This window comes from Dermochelys coriacea, chromosome 2 (genome assembly GCF_009764565.3).
Source record: "Dermochelys coriacea isolate rDerCor1 chromosome 2, rDerCor1.pri.v4, whole genome shotgun sequence".
Lineage (NCBI taxonomy): Eukaryota > Metazoa > Chordata > Testudines > Dermochelyidae > Dermochelys > Dermochelys coriacea.
In genome coordinates this window covers 187,015,329-187,041,161 of record NC_050069.1, presented here as the reverse complement: position 1 = coordinate 187,041,161, position 25,833 = coordinate 187,015,329, and the positions used below count along the sequence as shown (strand labels likewise).

Sequence of the window (25,833 nt, the reverse complement as noted above, 5' to 3'; positions counted from 1 at the left end):
TTGTTTTTTGGGTTTTTTTCATAAGTATATTTGCATAAGCTACTTCAGACATTGTGAAGAGCCCACTGGATTGTGTTGGCCAGGATCTTAGCTTGTCATAGCATGGGACGAGGAGAAAATGGTTTAGCACTTCCAGAAATGTCAGATGACTCCCTCCCCCGCACCCTGCCTCCAGCTAACTTGGCATGTAAATAGTTCTAGGTACCAAATGCATACTTTGCTAAAAGAAAAGGAGTACTTGTGGCACCTTAGAGACTAACAAATTTATTTGAGCATAAGCTTTCATGAGCTACAGCTCACTTCATCAGATTGTAAAGAGAGTGATCAGGTAAGGTCAGCTATTACCAGCGGAGCGGGCGGGGACCTTTTGTAGTGATAATCAAGGTGGGCCATTTCCAGATAAATATCTCTAATGTGGTTCAAAGGGACAATGTCAGTTTGAAATCTGGTCAGTTAAAGAAATGACCAGGTAGTGTATTGACCTATCAGTCTACCACCCAAGTGTTGTGGGTTTATAAGAGCATTTTCCTAGGTGTTTTTTGTTTTGTTTTTTAATATTTTTCTGTCCCCTGTTGCTGTGTGAATTATTACACAAACAGCAGAGGAAGCTGGCAAACTGAGCCCAATTCAGCAGCCATTTATGCACAAAAGTGGTTCAGGATTGGGCCCTATGCAAAGGAAACTGTTAATGGTGTGCATTGACCGTTATATGAATTGGAAGAAAACTTTTTTTTTTAAATTGCCGGTCTCTTTGATTTATAATAATCATAGCTGCTACTTGTAACAATAGGTAGTAAACATTAAGACAGAATGAACAGTTCAGAACTGTGTTGGTAGCAGTAAAACTCATCAGAATCATGTCACTTTTACTCTGCTGATGCTTGGCAATGCTTTTGAGTAGCAGAGCAGACCCACTGGAGCTGTGGCCTCTCTAATTGCCCTCCTTTCCATCCATTATCTTTTGTTCTCTGCATAGTGGGTGTCTGATTAAATTCTTCATGTTCCACAATGTAGCACCTTACTGCAGTTTATTTAGATTGTGAGCTCCTTAGCTCACAGACAGTGGGGTTTTTTTCTGGGTTTTGTACAGTAGATTGTAGAGCAGATTATCAGTGGTTAAGAAATAAAAAGTAAGACACCAGAGCAAATGTAATACTTGAATTACAAAATAGCATCCAGAAATCTAATGATCTGGAGTACGTGGCTTTTAGGCAGTCAAACAGTGGAGTGATTTATTGTAATTGAGCAATATGGCATGTCCTAGTGCCTTGCCACACTTAGGGTGTGAATTCATGGCAAATACACATTTTTTTCGTCCAGTTCATGTCAGGAATCAGTCACTTTTTTTTTTTTAAATAGTGTAACTCTACATCACATAGTTTTGTTGAAAAAGAACTTTGGGTACAATTTCTCTTCAGACCCGCAAAGAAAATGTTTAATGTGTGTGCTATTCTGCTTCAGAGTTGAAGTTGGTTCTCTTTATTTAAATAAATACATCTTTTCGTTGGGTGTTTACCACTAAATCTACCCTCTGGCTCTCGTAGCCGGTCAGTTATATGAACTTGCTGATTCTGGAGTTGTATTGCTTTGCATGCAGAGTGAAAAGTCCCCAGGGGTCATTCATCAATTCTGCAAAGTGGAAATAAATATGTGTACAATGAGATGGAAGGAAAGTTTGCTGGCAAAAATCAAATAACTTAAAAAAGCAGCTTTTCCATTAAGTGTGTTCTTCTCCCTGTGTAGGCTAATAACTTTCCAAAAGCCATTGCAGCAGCTCATACATTTCTGCTGAAGCACCCCAATGACGAGATGATGCAGAGGAATATGGCTTATTACAAGAGCATGCCTGATGCCGAGGAGCATATTAAAGACTTGGAGACAAAGCCATATGAGGTAAGTTCTCTACCTGCAGTCTGCTCTCCTTGAATACCTCCATTGACTTTCTCTCTCATTGCATTAGATTCAAGGTTCTCATTCTTCTGTATAATCTTGCTCTGAACTGTCTCTATTTTCCATCCCATTCCCTCTCATCTTCCCAGTCACCCATTTGCTACTTTCTGTTTCTCACATCCTGTTATATTACCCTTTGTGTCTGGGGCAGTCTCCTTTTTTCATCTGCCAAAAATCTTCTTTCTCTTCTGTCAAATCCCTTCTTATAACTCATCTCAAGCACGCTGTCTCGTACCCTCACCTCATTACAGTAAATGTAGCTACAACACTAGTACATTGATTCGAAAGCTTGCTCCTTTTGACCTGGAACTTTATGCTGTAGGTATGTCATCCAGCTCTTTTATAGTAAACCATGAAGTCAAAGCAGCCTTTATATAATAGTGTGCAAGCTGAGGGCCAGATCCTGCTAAGATTTAACCACCATTTAATTTTGTGCATGTGAGTAGTGAACTCAACAGGACTAGACAAGTATGCAAAGTTATTCAGCTGTGTAAGTGCAGGATCAGGGCCTAAAATAATTAGGAAATATATCTACGCTGCAAAGAAAACCCGCAGCACCAAGTCTCAAAGCCCAGGTCAATTGATTTGGGCATGGGTTGTGGGGCTAAAAACAGCAGTGTAGATGGTCCCTCTTGGGCAAAAGCTGGGGTTCCAAGACCCTCCCCCCCTTTGCCAGGTTTCAGAGTCCAAGTTCCAGCCCAAATAGGAACTCCATACTGCTGTTTTTAGCCCTGCCTTCTGACCCCTGCAAGTAGGAGTCAGTTGACCTGGGCTCTGAGACACAATGACACAGGTTTTTCTTTGCACTGTAGACATATTCTAGAACTCTCATTAGGTTATTTGGACCCTGCTGAAAAAATATATTTTTAAAATTTGATTGTGGCTCAGGAGTTAGAGAGCTTATACCTTCATTCTCCCACTTCCCTGGTCCTTCTCACATAAACAAAAAGCAACAATACCCAAAGTCCAAAGATGAAAACAATTCAATGTTTATTGGGGTAAACTTCCAGCAAGCTTAAATCTTTTTTCTTTATTTTCAAATCCCAACTTACTATATAAATTAGGGACAAACAGGAAGTAATATTCTTAGCTATACCTTAACCAATCATTCTACTGAAATGTATCTAATCAATCCTAACATATTGTAACATAATTAGCTAACCAATTATATCCCACCACCTTAATTAGTTTATACCCAGCAAACTTAATTATACAGCAAACAAAAACAATCACAAAACCAGAGAAAAACCATAAACATAGCAAAGTAAAAACTATAATAACAAAACAATACAAAAGTAAAAATTTCACAACTACATCTATAAAGACATAGGGTTTCCCAGCTGTGTCTATTAATAAGTAAGTTCTTACCAAACAAAAAACTATCAATCTAAATTTCCTTTTACATCTTCTAGGCTCTTCCCTTTCTCTAAAGGTAATAAATCAAATCACCTTCCTAACAACCCCAGATTGCCTTATTTCAATATAACTAGTTTAAAATGTAAAAATGTAACCGGTCGCTTCCCAGCTTATGGCTGCCTCTGCTGCTTGGCCAAAGGCCTTAGCCTAAAAATGGGGCCTCAAACTGTCACAGTAAAAAAAGGCCCTTACAAGAATTCTCTTTTATACCTCTATAACTAGTTAAATAATAAACATATTCCTAAATTCTTAAAGTATAGGCCTTTACAAACAGGCTTAAAGATCTGTATTCTAACATCAGGGTCACACTGAAATCTCTCTTCCACAAACTTATCTCTCAGCTATCTGAAATAGGATCATGTCCCTCACTCTAGTAAACACCTTGAAATCTCTCTTGATTATCTAAATTTACTTACTTATTCCCACATGTTACTTGGATAAATGAGGTTGTATTAAGATTGAGAAATAAGTGGAGTTCATTGTATTTGAATCCCCATAATTCAGCATTTTCTTTTTATTCACTGGAGCCCATAGTGCACTACTTTTTCCACAGGTTAAAAACTGCTACTTCTCACTCCTGCTTTTTTTTCAGACTCTCTTTGTCAGGGCTGTGAGGGCATACAATGGGGACAACTGGAGGACTTCCATCTCTGATATGGAGCTGGCACTTCCTGATTTCTTCAAAGCCTATGAAGACTGCCTTGCAGCCTGTGAAGGCTCCCGGGAGATCAAAGATTTTAAAGACTTTTATATTTCAATAGCAGGTTAGTGTTCTGCAGCACCTTAGTGCTAGGACAGGGGTGGACAAACTTTTTGGCTCAAGGGCCTCATCTAGGAATAGAAATTGTATGGCAGACCATGAATACTCAAAAAATTGGGGTTCGGGTGCAGGAGAGGGTGAGGGCTGTGGCTGGGGGTGCAGGCTCTGTGGTGGGGCCAGAAATGAGGAGTTCAGGGTGCAGGGGCGGCTCCAGGCGGGGGCGGGTGGGGTGCCAGAAGGGGTGCAGGCTCTGGCTGGGGGTGCGGGCTCTGGGGTGAGGCTGGGGATAAAGGGTTTCAGGTGCAGGAGGGTGCTCCGGCCTGGGATCGAGGGGTTTGGAGGGCAGGAGGGGATCAGGGCTGAGGCAGGGGGGAGGCTCAGAGGTGCAGGCTCCGGGCGGCACTTACCTCAAGCGGCTCCTGGTAGCAACGACATGTCCCTTCTCCAGCTCCTATGCAGAGGCATGGCCAGGCGGTTCTGCACACTGCTCCGTCCACAAACACCACCCCTGAAGCTCCCATTGGCCATGGTTCCCAGCAATGGGAGCTGTGGGGGCAGCACTTGGGGCAGGGGCAGCGTGCAGAGCGGAGCCTCCTGGCTGCTCATATGTGTAGGAGCCAGAGGGGGGCCATGCCACTGCTTCCAGGAGCCAAGTGGAGCAGCCCCTGACCCTGCTCCCCGGCTGGAGCACTGGAGCAGGAGCTGGCGGGCCGGATGTGGCCCGTGGGCCATAGTTTGTTCACCCCTGCTCTCGGACAAGGAGTCTTGAATCCGTATTTTAGTTTCTAAATGAGTGTCGGTGTTGCTTTTCATGCTCCTCGTTCTGCATGGTGACCTGCACAGCATGATGCCTCATCAATGCTAGATTGTGGCCTATGTTAAAGAAGAGTTATAGTTGGCCTCATCAATAGGCTATCTTGTCCTTGGAAAACATAGGTACTATAGGAAATCCGTAATGGAGGGTGTTAATATAGAGAAAAATATTAAAGTGAAATGTGTTGATGTTTCTAAATATCTGAGTAGCCTTCCTGGAAATGGTAAGAATTTCTCTGTTTAATTAGCAGTATTAATCCGACACATTTCTCACCAGTAACTTTGTTTGCTGTTGAGCCTCTGTCACGCTGTCTGGTATGGCTTACAACTCGGAGTGCCAGTCTCAGGTCAGACTGTCAAGAAACAGGGCAGACACCTCAAACTGGTAGTATATTCTATAATTAGATTTCACGAAGCCGGTAACAAATGTGCACTCCTGGATCACTATATTAGTTTTACCATGGAGCTACAGACAGTCCCCTCACCACCCAGGCAAACTAGACTTTGTGTTGAAATGAAAAAAAATCACCTCACTTTAGGTTACTTCCAACTCCAAGGGGTTGGTCTCTTACCCCAGGTCAATGGATATTCTGGATCTCACACCAAAGACAACACCGACAGCTAATTTCTCTAGTAAGCCAGCTAGAGATTTATTAGCTAAGGAAAAGAAATTAGAGTTATTGAGAGGTTAAAACAGATAAAATACATTAATAGGTGAGTCCAAGTTTGTAAGTTCAAGGTGATAGCAGAGAAGTAGTAATCTGCTAATTTTCTATAAATTTCTCAGGATTACCCAAAATACCTTTGGGGATCTCTGTCCAGTCACTTAGTATTCCATCCTGTCAGAATCCATCAGTCCAGAGATGCAGTATCATTCCCTTAAACCAGTATTTATAGATTCTGCTCACAGAAGACCATATGAACGGTGTCCTCACCCAAGTGGGTTTTGATGAGTAGCAATTGCAGATTGAGCCTGTGAATTTCCGTTATTCAAAGCAAGAGTCATTGTGTTCAAGTCAACATTCTATTTCCTGACATTTACAAGTAATTTAGTTAGGTTGTGTCTGTACTACAGACCTTTCAGCAGCACAGCTGTACTGCTACAACTATGCCACTGTAAGGTCTCCCATGTAGCCGCTCTTTAATTAAACCACCCCAACGAATGGCATTCGCTATGTTGGCAGGAGAGCCTCTCCTGCCAACATAGCGCTGTCCACACCAGCACTTTTGTAAGTGAAATTTATGTTGGTCGGGGGGTGTATTTTTCCCATCCTTGATTGGCAAAAGTTTTAAGTATAGACAAAGCCATACAGTGATATATATAATGCAGTTGCCTGCCATTACATTATAATAGGGATAGATAAATGAAACAATACAAGTGTCTATCATTCATTAGCATTCATGAAGTTCTGAATATACATACACTTTAGTCTGGGGTTATTTAATTACAGGGACATACATAATGTAATGCGATTGCAATCAACTGCTTATAGATGAGTGAAGACAATGCCATTAATATTCCCTTTCAACTCAGCTAACACAAGTGAATTGACCTTTAGCTCTGATTTGAGCTGGTAACCTGCTAGACTACATCACAGCCTCAACATTTGACCTGGAAAATTTCTCCTTTCCAGTTTGTATTGTGAATCTCTGTTGCATGCTCTGCAGTAGAGATATGGACTGTTTGTTGAGGAGGAATATTTTTTCTCATATAACTTGAAAAAAAAATGTAAATGCTGCATCTCACAGGATATAATAAGAAAAGCCACAGTTTTTGTGTTATCAAAATGGCATGTGTAAGTTTCCCTTGCTTCTCAGTAACAATAGCAATAAATACCATCCCCAGAGCTATGTGAATCTCAGTAAAGTGGTTGCAGAGATGCTTCTTTTCAAAGGTGGGTGTCTGGTAACAGCACTAGAAATGCAGCAGAATTTCTAAATTGCCAAAAGGATTGCTAGCTTGACCTTGTATCCTGAAATGTCTCGGCACCACCAGTGAAGATAACTTTTTTAAATTGAATTATAATTGACAGCAAGTATGGGGAAATGGGTTCCTAATTTTATTAATACTTTTATATTTGGGGGTCCTGAATTATGGATAATAGTTGTGTACAGATATCCGCCCCAGAAATCCTTTTGCTGATTGCCTCATGTCTTTTAGATAAGACATAACACCAAATTGCTAATCACTGCGTTCAGAGATACCATATCTCTTATGAAAGTAGGAGTGATAAGCCCTGATGTCCTAATCAATTTCTGATGTGAGTAATTACATTCTGCCTTACCATGTTCATCCTGAATTTTCAATGGATACAGTAGTCTTCAATTCTGGGAGGAAAGAGGGCTTAGTGGCTAGAGAAAAGGAACTGAGGGGCCAAGTTCTTGATCTTTTACTGTCTGTCATTGACTCACTGTATTACCTGTCAGTTCCATTTTGCTGACAAAGGAACTGAAGCGCCAATATCTACTTTACCTGGGTGTTGAGTTTTAAAGAGTTATTAAGGTTTGGGACTTTGAGATCCTTTAAAAGGCTCTGTAAGAAGTATATCTCAAAATTATTTATTACTTCTGTTTCTAACCTGTTTTGAGCTGTTGAGTGGTTTGTAATTGAGTTTGTGAACTTAAATTTAGAATCTTATAGGATGAAAGACGTTCTGTGAATAAGTTACCATATTTGCATCTATTTTCTTGAGACCAAATACCGGAGAAAGGCAAAAAGCTACAATCTGTAAGGTTGTTTTGGAATACCTTTCTCTTTTGCATGGCAATATCCAGTAGTATCAGCTTTTATTTTGTGACAAAACAATTAAATAAGACTGCAAAGGTATCAACTACTTTAAAAAGATCACTATTAAGGTCATAGGTAGAAATACAACAGTACTCCATTTCAATCATTTAATAGATGGAAATATCATTGTATATAAAATGTGTCAACACAGGCTGCCTGTAAGTATCTGTAAAACATAACATAGCTGTTTACTTTGACTGAAGCTTTTCGTCTGAAGTCATTGGGGCCTGCTTTCCAGAAGTGCTGAGCACTAATACTTCTCATTGACTTCAGCTGGAATAGTGAGGGCTCACAATCTCTGAACATCAGGACCTTGGTGTCCAGGATCCAGGGGAGTGATATGGATAATGTATAGGGGAGCTGGCTGCAGGAGTGCTTCTGAAACAGCTAACTGTGTTCTGTCTCTGTTTTCCTTTAGATCACTACACTGAAGTCCTTGAATGCAAAATGCAGTGTGAAAGTAACCTGACGCCAGTCATAGGAGGCTTTGTTGTGGAGAAGTTTGTGGCAACCATGTATCATTACTTACAGTTTGCCTATTATAAATGTAAGTAGTGTTTTGGTTTTTTTAAAAAATAAGCTTGGGATGGTACTGGCAAGCCTCCTCCAGTGACAATGGTTTAGAATATTTTATTTATAGCATCTTGAAATTGCAATTAATCTATTTTGAACCTAAAAGTCAGAGACATCTAGTCTCCTCTTTCTCCCCGGGCATGTGTAAGTGCCGTTGATATCTATGGGAGACAAACATATGTGAGGAGAGGTGAATAGCCCCCATATGAAATTGATTTGGGACAAAAGCATTTTATGGCCTGATCCTGCCAAGTGCTGAGCCTGCTCTACTCCCACTGAAGTGACAGAAGTTGTAGGAGGTGCCTGGCTGTTAATGGTCTCTAATCAGGTTTCTACTAGAGAAATGAAGACTTGCATCTTGGACAATTACAGAATAAGCGTGACTTGATTTGTCACATTCTGCTGCAGTCCTTTGGGCTAGTCTACACTGGCAACACTAAAGCACTGCTGTGACAGCGCTATAATGTGACTTGTGTGGCCGCGGCAGAGTGCTGGGAGAAAGTAAAAAAAAAAAAAAAAAAAAAACACCTCCATGAGCTCCCAGTGGCTCCCAGCACTGGTACAGTCTACACAGGTGCTTTACAGCGCTGAAACTCGCTGCGCTTGGGCAGGGGGTTCACCTCCCCTGAGCAAGAAAGTTACAGCGCTGTAAAGTGCCAGTGTAGACAAGCCCTTTGACTCCTGTTGGTACAATCTACTGGTCCTTCTCAGCACTTATCTACACTGGGGACTTCTGTACCAATCTATCTTAGGTACTTATATGGCCCTCATTACTGTAGTGCATAAGCAGCTCACAATCATTAATGTATTTATTCTCAATACCCCTATAAGGTAGGGAAATAGTGTTATCCTTATTTTACAGATGGGGAACAGAGTCACAGAGACACCAAGCGACTTTCCCAAGGTAGTATGGGCAGTGTATGGGAAAGCGGGAGTTGAGCTCAGGTCTTCTGAGTAGTCAAGCCACTGTCCCAACCACTTAACTATCCTTTCTTTCCTCTCCCCTATTGTAGACTGTTTCTTTAATGTACAGAGGCTGGCATTGGTGCATTCTGGGTTAAACTGCATCAGTGCAGGCTATTTTTTACACAGGTGCAGCGCATGTACAGTAGGCATTTGCCTTGGTACAGCTAGATTATTATAGTTATACAGTGCAGACAAGCCTTCAGTCCCACACTGTGGCTCACAAAGCCTTTTTAAATAGAGAGATGTAAAACACCACATCTTTCTATTTAAAAAAGAGACGAGAGCTTTTTTTTTTGTTATATAAGGACTTCCAACTATTACAGCTAGGAAGAAGAGAAACGACCTAGAGGCAGTGCATCAAATATAATGCAAACCATTGAAAAATTAATTATACAGGTAGTATTTTTTCCACCACAAGGGACTGTAAACTGTTTCATACATTTTTCTTTTCTTAGTAGGATCTCATTCATCTGACTAGAACTGGGGACATGCATAAAGAGGAAACCTATTATTGAAAACTGTGTATCAGGAATGATAGTTCTTATAAAGGGGTTTGGGTAAACAAGGTATTCATAGGATGTACTTGGTATGGGAACTGCTGATATGGCCACAATTGTGTATGGAAGATTCCCTGCACATTTTCTATGGTGGATATTTTTTCATTTGTCTTTGGATGACTCTGTGAATACTCCTCAATTATTAAAGTGCAGTTGTATTCTGAAAAGTGATTTTGTAAACATTGCCCCTGCTTTCTCAGCAGATGTGCTCCTTGCATGTATTCAGAATCACATCCGCTGACTCCAATGACTAGAAGAATTTTCCTTGCTTTTTTTTTTTTTAATTTCTGCCAACCCTGCAGAGACAATGCAGCTGAGAGACTGAGCTAGATTCTGTTCCTTGTTCAGAAAATAGTTGTTTACTAATTTCCAATCAATTACATCTTTGCAGCCCTCTGAAGGCAGGTGTAACAAAAGCCTAATTTGACCAGCTGAACTTTTATTGCTGTGGATATGTGAAAAGGTTTAGAAGGGTTGACTTACTGTGCACCCACTCATGGCTGGATATGGCACAGCAGACTCCTCCTCTAGTGCTCATTGCCGACAGCCACTCTGGCCTCTTAGTAGTGTGCCTCTTCTTGCCACTCAGCCCTCCAGCCAGGTCATGCTTTTCCAGAGTAACAAAGTCCAATGGAAAAAGTCCAGCATCCTTACAAAAGGGGTTTGGCCCCAGTGGGCCCTGTAGTCCTCACCACCCTTCTCTTGGGGTTGTCAGGTGCCTCTCACTACCCTCCCCAGGAGCTGGTAGAGGAACCCAGGCCTTCCCATTACTGTGAGTTTCATTCCAGGGACCCTGTAACCAGCAGTCAAGGGCTGCTCTATCAAATTTCTTTCATGCTGCCTCATTGGACTTCTTCTTACCATAGCCTGTCAGCAGGCTCCTCCAGGTTTACCCTTCTCTCAGGACCAGGTCTTGCAGGACTCTTTCTCCCACCCCAGAATCCCACAACAAAATCCCCAAATTAAAAGTACCATCTTAAACCGCCTTCTGCCCTCTTCAGGTGTGATTTTCCATCCCTCTTTGCTCCTCAGTGGGATACCTTGTAGGGCTTTCTCTGTGGAAGTCCAAATCCTGCCTTGTTATCAGGCCTCTTCACCAGAACTTGTGCCAGCCCGATGGCTGCTTTGTATGTTTCCTGGCCTCTTGCTAGACTTTTCTACTCAGGAGAGGATCCCCTGGGCTAACTCTTCCCTTGGCCTTCACCTGTGACCTTGCTAGTCTCTTCATTCTCTAACACCAAGAAAGTCTCCTTTTACAATATGCTTCCACTCTTTGTAGTCACCGTGACCAGCTCCTTCCCCAGCTGAGCTTCAGCTTTAATTAAGCCTGGCCCATCCCCTGGGTGCAACCAGGTAGTATAATTGGCTTCGCAGGCCCACATTAATCCATTCCTTATCTGTATGGGCTATACACCCCATGATAAAAGAAAAGAGCCTGGCTTGACTTTCCAAGACCACATTGAGGTTGAAGGGCTGGTAGTTAGAAGGAACACATTTGGTAAGAAGATCACTGAGAATTTTACCGTCTCTTTTTAGGCATAGACCTGCATTTTAAGAGCCAAGTTCTGCCTTTGGATGCATGCCTAGCTTCTGCTGACTCCCATCAGAGGGTAAAATTCAGGCTTGAGTTGAGGTCTTTTGCTATTTGATTGTCTACCTCCCTGTTTGCTCTTCCCTAACCCTCTTAACTCAGTTTTACCATAAAGAATGCCACAAAATGGGGGAAGATGACCAAACTGGGTCAATACTACCCTGGTTGTTGGAATGCAGGGAAAAGTTTTTGGTTGTTATATAATAAAAAATAAAAATCAAATCATGGCAAAGTTTTTTTTTTTTTTTTTTTTCTGTGTTGATTGTAGACTTTTGATTTAAGATTATCTCTTGCATTTTTATGGTGAGAGAATTGTAAATCTTTCAAACAATCTCCAGAGTTAAGAACTTTGGAGCATGCCTTGCATATTGTCATCTCATGAAATAACCTCTGAGTGGTACACATTCATCCTGTTACTGGGCAAAGTTGTAGCCGGGTAATGTTCTGTGAAAGCTTTTCAGAGTCAGCCAGGATGGGGATTTTTTTGTTTTTATTTTTTAAGTTTGTCCTTTATGGGGGGTTGTTTATTTTATACAGTTGGGAGGGAAGATTTAGGAGGAATACTGCACCTGTCGTCACCTGAATTTCCTGAGCTTGGATAATAAAGGGAAATGTGGGCTGTTGCTCCTTTACCTTCTCTGCAGGCTTATGTTTGTTTTATTAATTCAGTGAATGACATGAAGAATGCAGCCCCTTGTGTTGCAAGCTACATGCTCTTCGACCAGAAAGATGAAGTGATGAAACAGAACATGGTCTATTATCAATACCATAAAGACAAATGGGGACTCACAGAGGAAGATTTCCAGCCTAGACCAGTAAGTTGAGTGGGTAAATTGCTTGCAAGATGTCTCCTAATATGACCCCAGAGTCCAGCAGAGTGGAAGTTATGGCAGAGAAGGATTGTTTAGAGGTTTTTGTGTCGAACACAATTCACTTACTAGAATCAGAGAGTTGTAAAAAATATTTGTATATTGTGTTGCCCTACATGTGTAGAGAAGGGATTTTACAGTTCTTCCCTCTCTGCTGGAGCATACTGAGGTACACATTAATTCACTGAGATATCAAACATGCCTGTTTACCACCTTATCTACACTTGTTTATTTTATCTGCCTGTTAGGGCTACCTAACCAGTCACTGAAGATCTGGAGACTTCCAGACTAAGTGGCACCACAATAGCATTGGGACTCTTGTTGGTCACTTACTGCTTGTCAACAGATCACTCCTAGGTCATGAAGTCTGCCTGTTTTTCTTCTAAGTTCTGTAAGCACTGGAATGTAGCTGTAGTTAATAACCATATTTACACCATTTTCCACAAACCATTTCAGAACACATTTGTCTGATTGCTGTGGACAGGAACAACCACATTAAAAAGCTTTTTTGGAAAGCAGTTTTATAGCCAGGGTGGCTGGGATATACCTATGGTGTATTACATCTAGCCACTTAACCTAGAATGCCTTCTGAAAAATCTTGTAACGTGGCTTTCCTCAAAACAGGCCAGCCAAGCCATGTTATAATTCAGTTTAGCAAGGAACCAAGATAAAGTGCAGCTATACTTTGAAAAGTGACTCTGTAAAAATGGTATAATGGAGCTCTGTGTTGTTAGCTTCAACTTGACTTCCAGATCCAATGTTCCCAATTTAAAAGTAAAAAAACTTTGTTGTTTTGTTTTGTTTTTTACTCTTGTAAACTGCTTGCTCTGCAAACTCAGCCTGGGAACCAAGAATGAAGCTTGGTTCTTTCTCATGCCTTCCTGCCAGTACTATGGTTCTGTAGGCAAAATACATCATTAGTGACACGTGCACAACCCCATCAGCTTCAGTGGGTTTGCATATGTGTAACTGACTGACTGGAATTCAGTTAACATTTCTGTTGATGATGCATGATCCAGAATAGAATCTGGCTCACACTCACTTAGGGTCTGTCTTCATTGCACAGTTACTTTGGGTTAGTTAGCTGGAGTGAGAGCAGCCACACTGTGAAACAACACTCAAGGTGCTGCTTCCACACAAGCGCCACTCTCATTCATGTGTGGCACTTAGATGTCTAGGTGCATGTCATATGATTGTTAGTACTGCAATAACCTGAACCGCTCTGTGAATTGTAGGAGAATTTGTCTGACCTTTCTGGGCACATAGGAGAGAATTGTGGGAAGGCATTCAAATGACACTAGCTGGTATCCACACTGTAGAGTGATCATGTTAGCAGCTGACAAGTTGTGTTCACTTGAACTTTGAGCTTATATCCCCTCTCAGGTCAACAAACTCAAGTTAAAAGCATGACCACTCGAGTTTTAAGGGTTTTGTGTGTGGATGAGACTTGAATTAGAACAATACGTGAGTTATTCCTCGACTTAACTTTGTAGTTAAGACAAGCCCTGAACTGTGCTGGCTTTGCAGGGCTAACAGGAACAAAATGCAGTAAAATCTCATTGTCTCTACAGTCAACAGATATGAGTCTGAGCTCACACAGGGAACAGATCTGGTGAGTGATAAGGTGCCATTTTTATGTAGTCCCGTTTCAAAGTAGACGTGAACTTCAGCATTGGTCTTCAACATGGCTGCGAGATCCATAGGGAATGTATGTAATGGCCATAAATGTAAAATTTCCAAGAAATTAGCCACCTGCAAATGCATTTAGGATGTGGAATGCAGAGAAAGAAGCACAGACACCCATACTTTGACACTGTAGGATTCATTGACTGCTTTCGAGGAGCTCAAATCCTGCAGCACCTGTATGTTTATGTACTATTTTAAATGCATACAACTACACTGTGCTTATACTTTGATCCTCCAAAAATGAGTAGAAATTGCTTGTTTGCATTGCCCAGCAGAAAATCCCACAGTTGACCTGCTTTGCATTCACCTAGCAGTTACACAGGGTTAAGTTGGCCTGGGGCTGCATTTTGACCTTATGCTATGCTTTGGACACCTTTGTGAAGGAGGAGGAATCCTTTCTCCTGTTACCCACCCTGAAAGAGTTATATGGAACAAACATTGCAGACGGTGGTAATACCACCAAAAGTAGAAACTCTTTACTATAAGATGGATTGTGATGTTCAGCCACCACTCTGAGTAGAGGGCAATGCACTATACCTCAGCATGCATAGGCGTGAGAACTAGGGGTGCGGCAGGTGCTGCAGCACCCCCAGGTTTCACTGTGAAAAGTTTGCTGGTGCTGTCGGAACAAAGCTAGCATTATTTCGTGATTGTTGAGAATCCCAGAGCTGTGCTGCACCCATGTGGTATGAGCAGGAATTTTGCTTTTTCACATTGCTTTTGAACACACATGGTTTGCAGCTTCATTAGCTGGCTTTCGGCACGCCAACTATAAAAAGTGTTCCAGAGCCACTGTCAGCATGCATCTCTCTCCATGGTTGGCTAACTCAATAGAATGATGTGGAAGGAGACCTGGGCTTTGTCAAGCACACTAACCACTCACTTTGTGCCTCTTCATGAACACGTACACTAAGGCCAGGTATGTTCTGACCCTATAGCTGCTTACTTTGGGATCTCATTCATTTAGTCTCAAACTGGCCAATTTTTAAGACAGCAAGAAGATTCAAAAGGATGACACAAAATTTGAAGGATTCACAGAAAATATTAGATTTTCTGCTTAGTGTATTTGTTCATTCGTTACTTCCATCTTCCTTTCACAAACATGGGGCAATCTTGAAATTAACCCAGAATAGTGCTGAGTTTGGAACTGGCTTTGCTGGAAGAGTCACAGATGATGTCTGATGCCTTGGGAGAAATTCAGAAATAAGTTCACAATATCTTATTGCCCTAAAAAATAATCTGGAAATTTTTGTTCTGATAGGAAGCAGTTCGATATTATAACATAACCACACTTCAGACAGAAATGTATGAATTTGCAAAGCAGCATATAATGGATGATGATGAGGTGAGTGTTTGAGCACTGACGGTATAGTAATATATACCACTAGTGACACTAAAATAAATGTGATCTGTGACATATTTATAAGGTATCATAGATATAATTCTGTGGCATGCATAGGATATGACAAAATGCTCTTTTGTAAAGAAAATAATTATCCAGAGCATCATAGTGTTCTTTGATAAGTGAAAATAGAAAAAGACCCAGAAAATCTAGTGTATATATGTATCTTTTTAAATAATATGGGAAAATAACATGTTGACATAAATGTAGAAGTTATATATGTTCAGCAAACAAAAATGGCTTTAAGATTTTCTGCCCTTCAAAACAGGAGCACCAGGGGGCACAAAAATGGTGCTTGTCAGAGGCGGATTAATGATTTTGCCGCTCCTAGGCCCTGAAATAATTGATGCCAACCCCCTGGCAGCTCCCCGCCCCAGCTCGCCTCTACCTCCTCTCTTGAGCACGCCACCGGGTCCTGCTTCTCCGCGCTCCCTACCAGCACTTGTGCACAAAACAGCTTCGCATGGCTGGGAGGGAGGGGGGAAGAGGGGAGGAAAGCGGCACGCTCAGGGGAGGAGGCGGGGCTGGGGCAGGGATTTGGGGAAGGGGACCAATAGGGGCAGGGAGGGGGTGGAGTTGGAGTGGGGACTTTGGGGAAGGGGTGGAGTTGGGGCTGAGTCGGGGGAAGTTGGTGCTTCTGGCTGCTCTTACAAATTTGCTACCCTAGGTCTAGGCCTTGTCGGCCTAGGCGTTAATACGCCGCTGGTGCTTGTATATCTAAACTTGACATTTTCTTAGTCTTTTTTAATCTACTTAAAACTAGATTTAAAAATGATTATTCTAATTTTTATCTAGAAATAGCCACTTTTTAAAATTTAACTCTTCTTCAGCAGATAGTCCTGTTATCTTTGCTAATTCTTATTACACCATTAAATTTTGGTCATCGAGTCTTATTTCTTAATTGCTTAGAGTTCATGAACAAATGATACATAATTGACTACTATGAGGTATGAAATTATTTATGTATCTTCTTCAGTGCAGGAAAAATGGCTAAATTGTTGAGAGTTGAAACCTATCATATAACTAGGATAAATATTCCTTTAATAACCACTGTTAGGGTGTGCCCTCGTTAGAACTGAAAATGGAGGGAAGGTGTACCATTTTATAAAATGAAATTGTTACCTTGTGATTTTGACTGTGTGTGACACAAAGGAAAGGATAAATATTTTACATCTTAGAAGCAATGCCACCTATATGAGTGACCTAAAAACCTGTACTAGAGGTAAAGCTCCATTCCAAGATTAGACTGTAGAAAGCTTGAAAAGACTGCCCAGAAGATGTCTATTGCAGGGGTTCTCAAACTGGGGGTCAGGACCGCTCAGGTGGTCGCGAGGTTATTACATGTGGGGTCATGAGTTGTCAGCCTCTACCCCAAGCCCCACTTTTCCTCTAGCATTTATAATGGTATTAAATATATAAAAAAGTATTTTTAATTTATAAGTGGGGGGTCATACTCAGAGGCTTGCTATGTGAAAGGGTTCACCAATACAAAAGTTTGAGAACCTCTGGTCTATTGTAATCTAACTCTGTGATGTGTTCTTGGTAAGGCTCTCTATAGGGTTAAGTTTAGGTAAGATTTAGAAATCTTGCTTGGTTAATATATTATTTCAAAAGGTATTTTTCCTGTATATGTAGAGTGTGTTTTTGGTTGCAAACATTTGGCCACTTTTTGTGTTTCCCAGTTGATTTGTAAAATACTGTACATAGCCTATAAAGCTTAATGTTGGACATAAAAATAAATTTCTTTTGTAATTTCTCTCTCACTTTGTATCTGCTATTATAACTGAAAGGAAGGGTAATGAAGAAGGTGGGAAAGCATTCCACCATGATGGTCTTCAAGATGTGTTTTTAGAACAGTTTGTCTCCATAATTTCTATCGCCCTAGGCACAGTACATAAAATAAATGGGAGTGAATAGTTGTTGCCTGTTGTTCCTTGAATTCATTCAAGTAATGTAATATATTCATTAAATTTTCCCGTAAAACTGCATGCTTTAAAAGGGCCAATTTCATAAAGCTGGATAAACAATTGTGAGGTAAATCAGCTGGGAGGAAGAATGAGCTGAAAAATGTGACTGATAATTGGAAATTGATTAAGAGCACTTTACTAGATGATCAAAAAACATCAATAAAGGAAGAAGGCCATATTAGAAAACCAGCCTTGTTTAGAGGAGAAGTGAAGGCAGCTATTTTAAAAAAAAAAAAAAAAAAAAAAATGGAAGAAAGGGGAAGTTGATAGTAATGAATATAAATCAAGGTAGGAATTGTAGAAAATTGATAATAGATGCAAAAGGACACAAGGAGAAATCTACGGCCAGCAGAGTTAAAGACAATAAGGAGGAGTTTTTAAAGTATATCAGGAACAAAAAGGATCCCCATAGTAGTATTGATCACTGCTAGATGGAAATGGTAGAATTATCAATAATAATGCAGAAAAGGCAGAAGTGATCAATAAATATTTTTTCTGTTTGGGGAAAAAAATAGATAATGCAGTTTATATGATTGATGATGGTAACACTCTTTCCATTCAGAAAGATGTTGAACAGCAACCGATGAACTTAGACATTTTAAAATCAGCAGGTTCATATAACTTGCATCCAAAAGTTTTAAAAGAGCTAACTCAGGAGCTTACTGGATCATAAATGTTGATTTTTCAATAAGTCTTGGACATTGGGGGAAGATCCAGAAGACTGGAAAAATGCTAATGTTGTTCCAGTATTTAAAAAAAGGGTAGATCCTGGTAATTATAGGCGTGTCAGTCTGACATTGATCCTGGGCGGGAAAATGGAGCAGCTGATATGGGAATCGATTAAGAATTAAAGAAGGGTAATATAATTAATGTCCATCAATATGGGTTTATGGAAAATGCATCTTGTCAAACTAATTTGAAATCTGAGATTGCAAGTTTGGTTGATAAAAGCAAGTGTTGATTTAATGTCCTTAGACTTCGGTAAGGCATTTGACTTTGTATTGCACAACATTTTGATTAAAAAACCTAGAACAATATAAAATTAACATGGCATACAGTAAATGGATTAAAAGCTGGTTAATAGTTTTCAAAATGTAATTATAAATAGGGAATCCTCGTCAAGCAGGTGCATTTCTAGTAGGGTCCAATAGGGATCAGCCCTACATTTAACATTTTTATCAATGTCCAGAAGAAAACATAAAAATAATCACAGATAAAGTTTGTCAGGTGACACAAAAACTGTGGGAGTGGTAAATAACATAGAGGATAGGTCACTGATTCAGAGGGATATGGATCTCTTGAGAAGCTGGGCAGAAGCAACTGTGTTGATGTCACTAAATGTAAATGTATACATTTGGGAACAAAGGATGTAGATCTTATTACAGGATGGGGGACTCCTGGGAATCCGGAGTCTGAAAAAAGATATGAAGGTCATGGTGGATAATCAGCTGAACATGTGACACTATGGCCAAAAGGGCTAATACAACTCCAGGATGCATAAACAGGGGAATCTTGAGTAGGAGTAGGTAGGTTATTTTACCCCTCTGTATTTGGCACTGGTGCAACTGCTGCTGAAATACTGTGTACAGTTCTGCTGCCCACAGTTCAAGACGGACATTGATAAATTGGAGAGGTTTCAGAGAAGAGCCAGAAGAATGATTGAAGGATTATAAAACATGCCTTATAGTGATAGACTCGAGGAGCTCAATCTGTTTATCTTAAAGAAAAAGTTAAGGGGCGACTTGATCACAGATTCTATTTACCAACATGGGGGAACAAATAGTCAATAATGGGCTTGTCGAAGTAGGAGAGAAAGATGTAACATGATCCAGTGGCTGGAAGTTGAACTAGACAAATTCAGACTGGAAATAATGGGTTCATTTTTAACAGTAAAGGTAATTAACCATTGGAACAACTTATCAAGGGTCATGGTGGATTCTTCATCACTGGCAATTTTAAAATCAAGATTGGATGTTTTTCTAAAAGATTTGCTCTAGGAACTTAGTTTGGGAAGTTCTATTGCCTATGCTGTACTAGATGATCAAAATGGTCCCTTCTGACCCTGGCATCTATGAATCCAAAAACAGTGAATGACCTTTTTCTAGTTGTGTTTGGGTTCTGTTGGAGGTGGTCAGGCCAATCTTTGGCAGGTGCAGTAGGATCTTAGTTTAAACTCTTAGTGGGAATTACATTTTGGGTAAAAACCAGCACCATCAAGGGCCATGTGATCTCTGAAGATCACTTCAAAGATGTCTTCCCCCACTATCCCCAAATAAATAAATACATCCTCATTGTACAATATGGGGCATCACTCCCCTCCTTCCATAGTTGACAAGGAAACCCTTCAGTTTTTTTCCCTTACAGATCTTGAGGAACCTACAGGGGGCCAAGGCCATCCACATGAAGTCCATTTGCTTTTGCATTGGTTCTGGCCTCTACTGGTTTACCCCGTATGTCCCTCGCTACCAGGAGCTCTCCCTAGTCACTGCTGCTTCTGAGGTCCCCAGAAGGGATCATATGGAAAAGATAAAACAGCATTTCTGCTTGTCAAGGGGAGGGTTATGTTTTCTTCCAACCCCTCCAGTCACCATTTCACCTACACAGATTCTGGGTACAGAGGCTTCAAGGTCTAGAGAAAGGGAAATGGTGCAGTACAGGTGACTGAACCCACCTTCCATGCCAGGAGGAGTTGATTTGCATGTGGGGAGTCCCCTCTGTGCACAGGTCTCGGGGAGGATCCAGGCCAAAGAGTTTGTTTGCAAACAGTCTGTTTTTAAAGAAAATATCTGGTCAGGACAGATGCAAGACCTGTGGTGCTCCATGTCTTGCCCACCTGATTAAGGATGGCTGGGCTGGAAGTGAGGAAGTCCTTAAAAAAAGAGAACTTGGAAACACGCAGGCTGGGAAAGTTCAAAAACTTCACCCAGAATTGCCAGGACAGTTTATTCTATACAAACATTGTAAAGTAGAAGACAACATTAAATAGGGATGTGTTACAGGAAAAATTGTTATATTAAAAATTGAGCTGGGGGAGCGAATCTTTCTTTTGCTCTTGTCCATCTGTTTCATCTGCAAGTGTCTTATGACATGGACTACATCTCTGTGAAGTGTACTGGACCAAGCTTGCTGTCTTTATAGTGAGCTATAAGCCACCAACCCCTTACTGTAACCTTGGAATAAAACCACTTCCTCAGTCTTTGAGTGAATGATTCCCAGCCAAAGGGATTAATAGGATGTAGGCCTCTTCCTAGATGGACTGTGCACTTTCTCTCAAATCATTTAGCTCTTTATTTAGATTCTACAGTGCTCTCCTGTCCAAAACAAAGCACGTCTTAAATCCTAGTAGTAAAGCAAGTGTGAACATGTTGTTTTGTTCGACAATATAATGCAATAGTTAGAGGCCTGAATATGCACTAATAATTTTTGCATATGTCACTACAAGAAATACTGCCTCATTCATGTTACTTTTTTAATGCTTTTCCACAAGGAAATGAAAACCTCTGTTTCAAATATTTTATGTACTTGGAGTGACAGAAAATATTAACACCAACTTGCTACAAAGTACTTTATTTTCTTTAAAAAAGATTACTTATTATATATCGTTATTGAGTTTTCCACAGTAAAGATACAAATACATTATGTAGTGTTGTCATTTCCTAAAGATTTGGGCCTTAACTTCTCTGTGCCTCAGTTTCCATATCAAGGATGATAATGCTCACACCATAAGGGTGTTGTGGGGCTTTATTCATTCACATTTATAAAATGTCTTGAGGTCCACAAATGGTAGGCTCTACAGAAGTGCAAATTATTATTTTTAACAAAGAATAACCAGTTCCTTGCTATGCAGAGATGTTTTTAATGCCCTTTTCCATAACCCCAAACTGCTTGCCTACAGAAAGACAAATAAAGAATGTAAAAGAACTGGCAATGTTTGTTTCTTGCACCTTTATTGACTTGGATACTTATGTTTCAAGTGAGCGAAACGCAAAATAAACTGTCATCCTTCAGAAGCTGCTGAAATCACTTCACAGTTTGCTTAAACACCAACAAAGCTGTAAGAAGGAACTGTGAATTTGGGAATAGGAGCAGCAGTTATTCCAGCCAGCTGTCATCCCACTTTTGGAGGTTTTTTTGTCCTTAGTAATTCACATTTCTGAAGAACTTGATTTTTTTTTTTAATCCTGGCCACAGTGACTATTGCATTAAAAATAAACAGAGCCTCTTTCTGCTTTAAATTCCTTTCACTGACCACAGAGGATATAATGCCTGTTTCCCATCTGTACAGAAGATTGCAGCAATATCCAGGCTCAGAACAAACTTGGGTGTGCTGTGTGCCCAATGAATAAATTCCCAGACAGAAACTTGGTTAATTCTAGTTAAGGTTTTAAACTATTATTTTGTAGTACCATAATTTAGCATGACACTTCACAGAGAGAAGGAAAAACAGTCCCTGCCCCAAACAGTCTGAAGTTTACATCTGACAAACTAGAAAATGAACATAGTGAACAAAGAATGGGAATACAAAAAAGAGAGAGGAGAATTCAAATAAATGTGTTGAAAACAAATCTTATAAAGTCTGATTTTTAAAAACTGAGAACAAGACTGAGCCGGTCAGAATTTTTCCAGTGCATTGTTTTTCTGTTGGAAAATGTCATTAATCAAAACCATGTTCCACAGGAATGTGTAAATTTCAACGGAATTTCATTTTTGGGGGAGAGGGTGGAAATTGAAACTAAATGTTTCAGCCTGATCAGAACAAAGTGTTCAGATTTTTCATTTCAAAACAACATTTTGTTTAGAAGTTATTTTATTTTTATTTTGTATTTAAAATTTTAAATAAGTCAAAATCAAATTGTTTTGATTGTCCCAAAATTACGTTTTTATTTATTTATTGGAAATTTCATTTTATGGGAAATTTCAACTTTTTCATTCTGTTTTGGAATATTTTTTTCCTAAAAATAAATTGGTATTTCCCACCTAACAGAAATTCCAATATTGGACCAGCTCTAGTAGGTAGGTAAAAAGAAGAGTAGGTCATGCAGGAACAAAGGTCAGTGGTGGAAAACAAGGCAAGAGAAGTAGGGGAGGAGGAGCAGCATATTAGAATCCTTGATGCATCTGTCTAAATTTAATGGATATTTTAATGCAACCTTAAAGAACATTCTGCTGCATTTTTAATCTGAGTTTCCTAAGGGTGTGTCTGCACTGCTGCTGGGAGGATGCTTTCCATTGCACGTAGAGACAGACAGACTAGCTCTGCTCAAGGTAGTGCGCTAAAAATAGCGGTCCATCAGCAGCTTGGAGTCTCCACGTGAGTATAAACCCACCTGGACCCCTTGAGTACCCACTCAGGCAGCTAGTCCAAACCTCCACCCATGCTACACTGCCTTCACTGCTATTTTTAGTATGCCAGTGTGAGCAGAGCTAGTGCCTGACTTTCAGCCTGTGCTAGGAAGCACCCTCTCAGCAGCTGTGTAGACGTATCCCAGGTGTGTTTAACTACAAAAAACTATGTATGAAAACTTGCTGTGAGCTGTAATATTTTCTTCTGATAAGGTCTATATTTTGCTGTAATTATAGACCAAGTGTAAAAACAACATATGTTAAATGAAAAACAAGACAGCGCAGTATTCTAATCAATGATTTAGCGTGGAGGGGTTTGTAACCTTTCTGAACCCAAGTGGTTTGATTGGCAGAGCTTCTAATTCCACTAGGCTTTTGAAATTTGTTACCTCTACCAAGATCTGAGGTTTTTTCCTAAAGTCCAAAGATTGATATAACTGTAAAATTAACTACCCTTCTTTCCAAAAACTATTAAGCACATGCCTAACTTTAGTCATGTGAGTAGTTCTGTTGAAGTCAGTGGAATTACTCGTATTTAAAATTAAGTTTATGCTTAAGTATTTTGCTCAATCAGGACCTTAATGAGTAAACTAATCTGGATCTGTCAGTGGACTACTCAGGGTCCTGAGTTTGTAAAATCTGGCACATAACTATGAAGTCATTGCTGCAGCTATGTGCTCTACACTTAAATAGGCTATCTCATTATTTTTGAAGGCTCTTTGCACTATCTTAAGCAAATGAAAAGTACTATATAAAATCAGTCTGTTCTTGACAACTTCTGCTACAATCTAATTCTAGGATAAGATGTAAAGCCTTTTCCATCCATTCCACTGTAAGTAATTAATATATATCCTGCTATCTTTTAATCTCTCTTAGGGTGAAGTTGTGGAATTCCTTGATGAACTACTTGAAGTGGATGAAAACAGTGAATCCTGATGAACAAAATCAAGGCATAGTTTTTAAAAAATAAAGACCCACTGTTGTGCCTTCGTATCATCATTTGTAGCTCAGGTTAGAGATACCTTGAATCTGTATCTTTAACCTCAGTAAAATGTCATGAGTCTTTCCTGTGAGATCACTGCTACGCTGCACTGATCTTTTCATGAGTGTGGTTTTTCATTGTATGCTCTCAAAGTTGAGCCATATGTGATATAATCTTGTGTTTGATTTCTTTAAAATGGTACTTTTAAAAAAGAAAGCTATTCAAATGCTCTCACCTGTCACTGAGCCTCCTTCAGTCGGCTCAGCTAAACTGTAATAGGTTGGCTAAATTCTGAAGAGGTTTTGCCAGAGTATGGACCAAGCAATTGAATAGGGCATACCAACTCTCCAGATTTTCTGAGGTATGTAATGGTATTTTGTATGTGGCTTTCCCCATGATGAGTAACAAACTTACACGAAATTTCAGTGCATCAGAAGATGCTAATGCATCAAACAGACTGCTCCATAATTTAGATTGTAAACTTTTTGGGCAAAGACTCTCCTTTTGTTCTGTTTGTACAATCCCTAGTAGAGTGGGGTCTTGGTCCATACTTAGCATTCCCAGGCATTATGGTAATAATAAAAAATAACTGAAATGTGCTTTGTTTAACTGACTTAGCTAATTAGACAGACAAGGTGGGTGAGGTAGTATTTTTTTTATTTTAATAAAATATATTACCTCACCCACCTTGTCTGTAATATCCTGGGACTGACTGGGCTACAACTACACTGTCTTAATTAATGGCCTTTTAAAAACTGCTCTGAGAAGTTCCTTCTGTCAGTAGTTTTGATCTGTCTTGAAAATTGCACTAGGTTCGATGGTATGAAGCAGGAGATCAGTCAGAATTAATGCAATAAGTAGTTAAATTTCTCTTTCTCAATTTTTGCTCCTTTAGGGCCCAATCTTGCATACCTCTGCTCTCACAAGTAGTCCTTGTCCATGTGAGTAGTTTCACTGAATTAAAATGGTTCTTCTTGTGTGAGTAAGAGCTAATCAGGTTAAAAAAAATATGGTTTTTGTATTCTCTCATCTAGATAAGGGTTTTCAGGCTCTTTAGTTTGATGGGCAATCTGCATATTTTCATACTCAAAAGGAAGTAGAGATAAAGGTATCTGTTTGAAGAACCATTTATCTTAATAAAGAGCAAACTTGAGATGTAATCATAATCTCTGTACCCATTGCTGATGGTAAATGGGATGTGATCATGAAGAATACATCTATACCAACTTTTGACCATAGGTGGGAGGACTATTTGGGAGATTGAACTCCTATCTTTTTCACTAGTGTATTTTCCTTGTTTTGTATATGATCCTACCCTATAAATAAATTATTTTTGAAGACCATGAAAAATATTGTATTTAAAGATAATAGGTGAAATCCTGGCCCCATTGAAGTCAATGGCAAAAGTCCTATTGACTTCAGTGAAACCAGGATATCAAGTCTTTCTTTAAGGGCTAGAACCTGCAGTGCTTGAGATCTACTCACTTCAGTGGGAGGCATGGGCATTCAGCCCCTTTCATGGCTGATCCCTAACTCGGCTATGGAGTTCCAGTATGTTCAAGTAAATTTGGAGAAGCATGAACCCTGCTATTTTGCTGAACAGTCATCACTGCACATTTACCAGCTATACGCTAGCTCCAAGCTGTATCAGGGAATAAAAAAGGAAATCCACAATTGAGGAATCATTTTTAGATTGTCCTGCAATTCCTAGTCATAAAAAAAAAACCAAAATAAAAAAACCAAACCCTTAAAATATAACCAAAGATGTATAGGGTCAGATTCTGTCTGCTGTTTCTCTTGCTTTTCTACAAGAACATTTAGTTTGCTGCAATATGGGGAGTGAATCCCCATACTAATCTGCTGCAGGTTAATTGTTGTTTGGACCCTGCTGACCTGCATTAACAGTTAGTTAATGCACTTTGATGTAGTCTCTTTTCAAAGAGGACTCAATCAAAATTGATCAGCAAGGTCCACATGAACAGTTAGTTCACAGCAGGCTGGCGAAGTAGATTCATACCCCAGTTTGTTGCTAAATGTTCTTTTAAGCAATCCCTTAATCCCAATTTAATTCACTGAAGTCAATGGACCAAGTTCTCTTTTGTGTTACACAGCTGTATACCCAGCGTAATATCCCCATTAATTTCAGTGCAGCTACCCTTGTAAAGAGAGC

General features: G+C 40.0%; 1 protein-coding gene across 1 annotated transcript; it reads left to right on the top strand.

Moving 5' to 3' along the window:
• Window positions 1–365: 365 nt before the first annotated feature.
• On the top strand, window positions 366–25,315 carry LOC119851758 (cartilage associated protein). The gene is made up of 6 exons (XM_038392080.2): window positions 366–1,893; window positions 3,959–4,130; window positions 8,146–8,274; window positions 12,084–12,229; window positions 15,231–15,314; window positions 23,558–25,315. The coding sequence occupies exons 1-6, from the start codon at window positions 1,810–1,812 to the stop codon at window positions 23,615–23,617; spliced, it is 675 nt and encodes a 224-aa protein (XP_038248008.1). The 5' UTR covers window positions 366–1,809; the 3' UTR covers window positions 23,618–25,315.
• The last annotated feature ends 518 nt before the right edge of the window (window positions 25,316–25,833 follow it).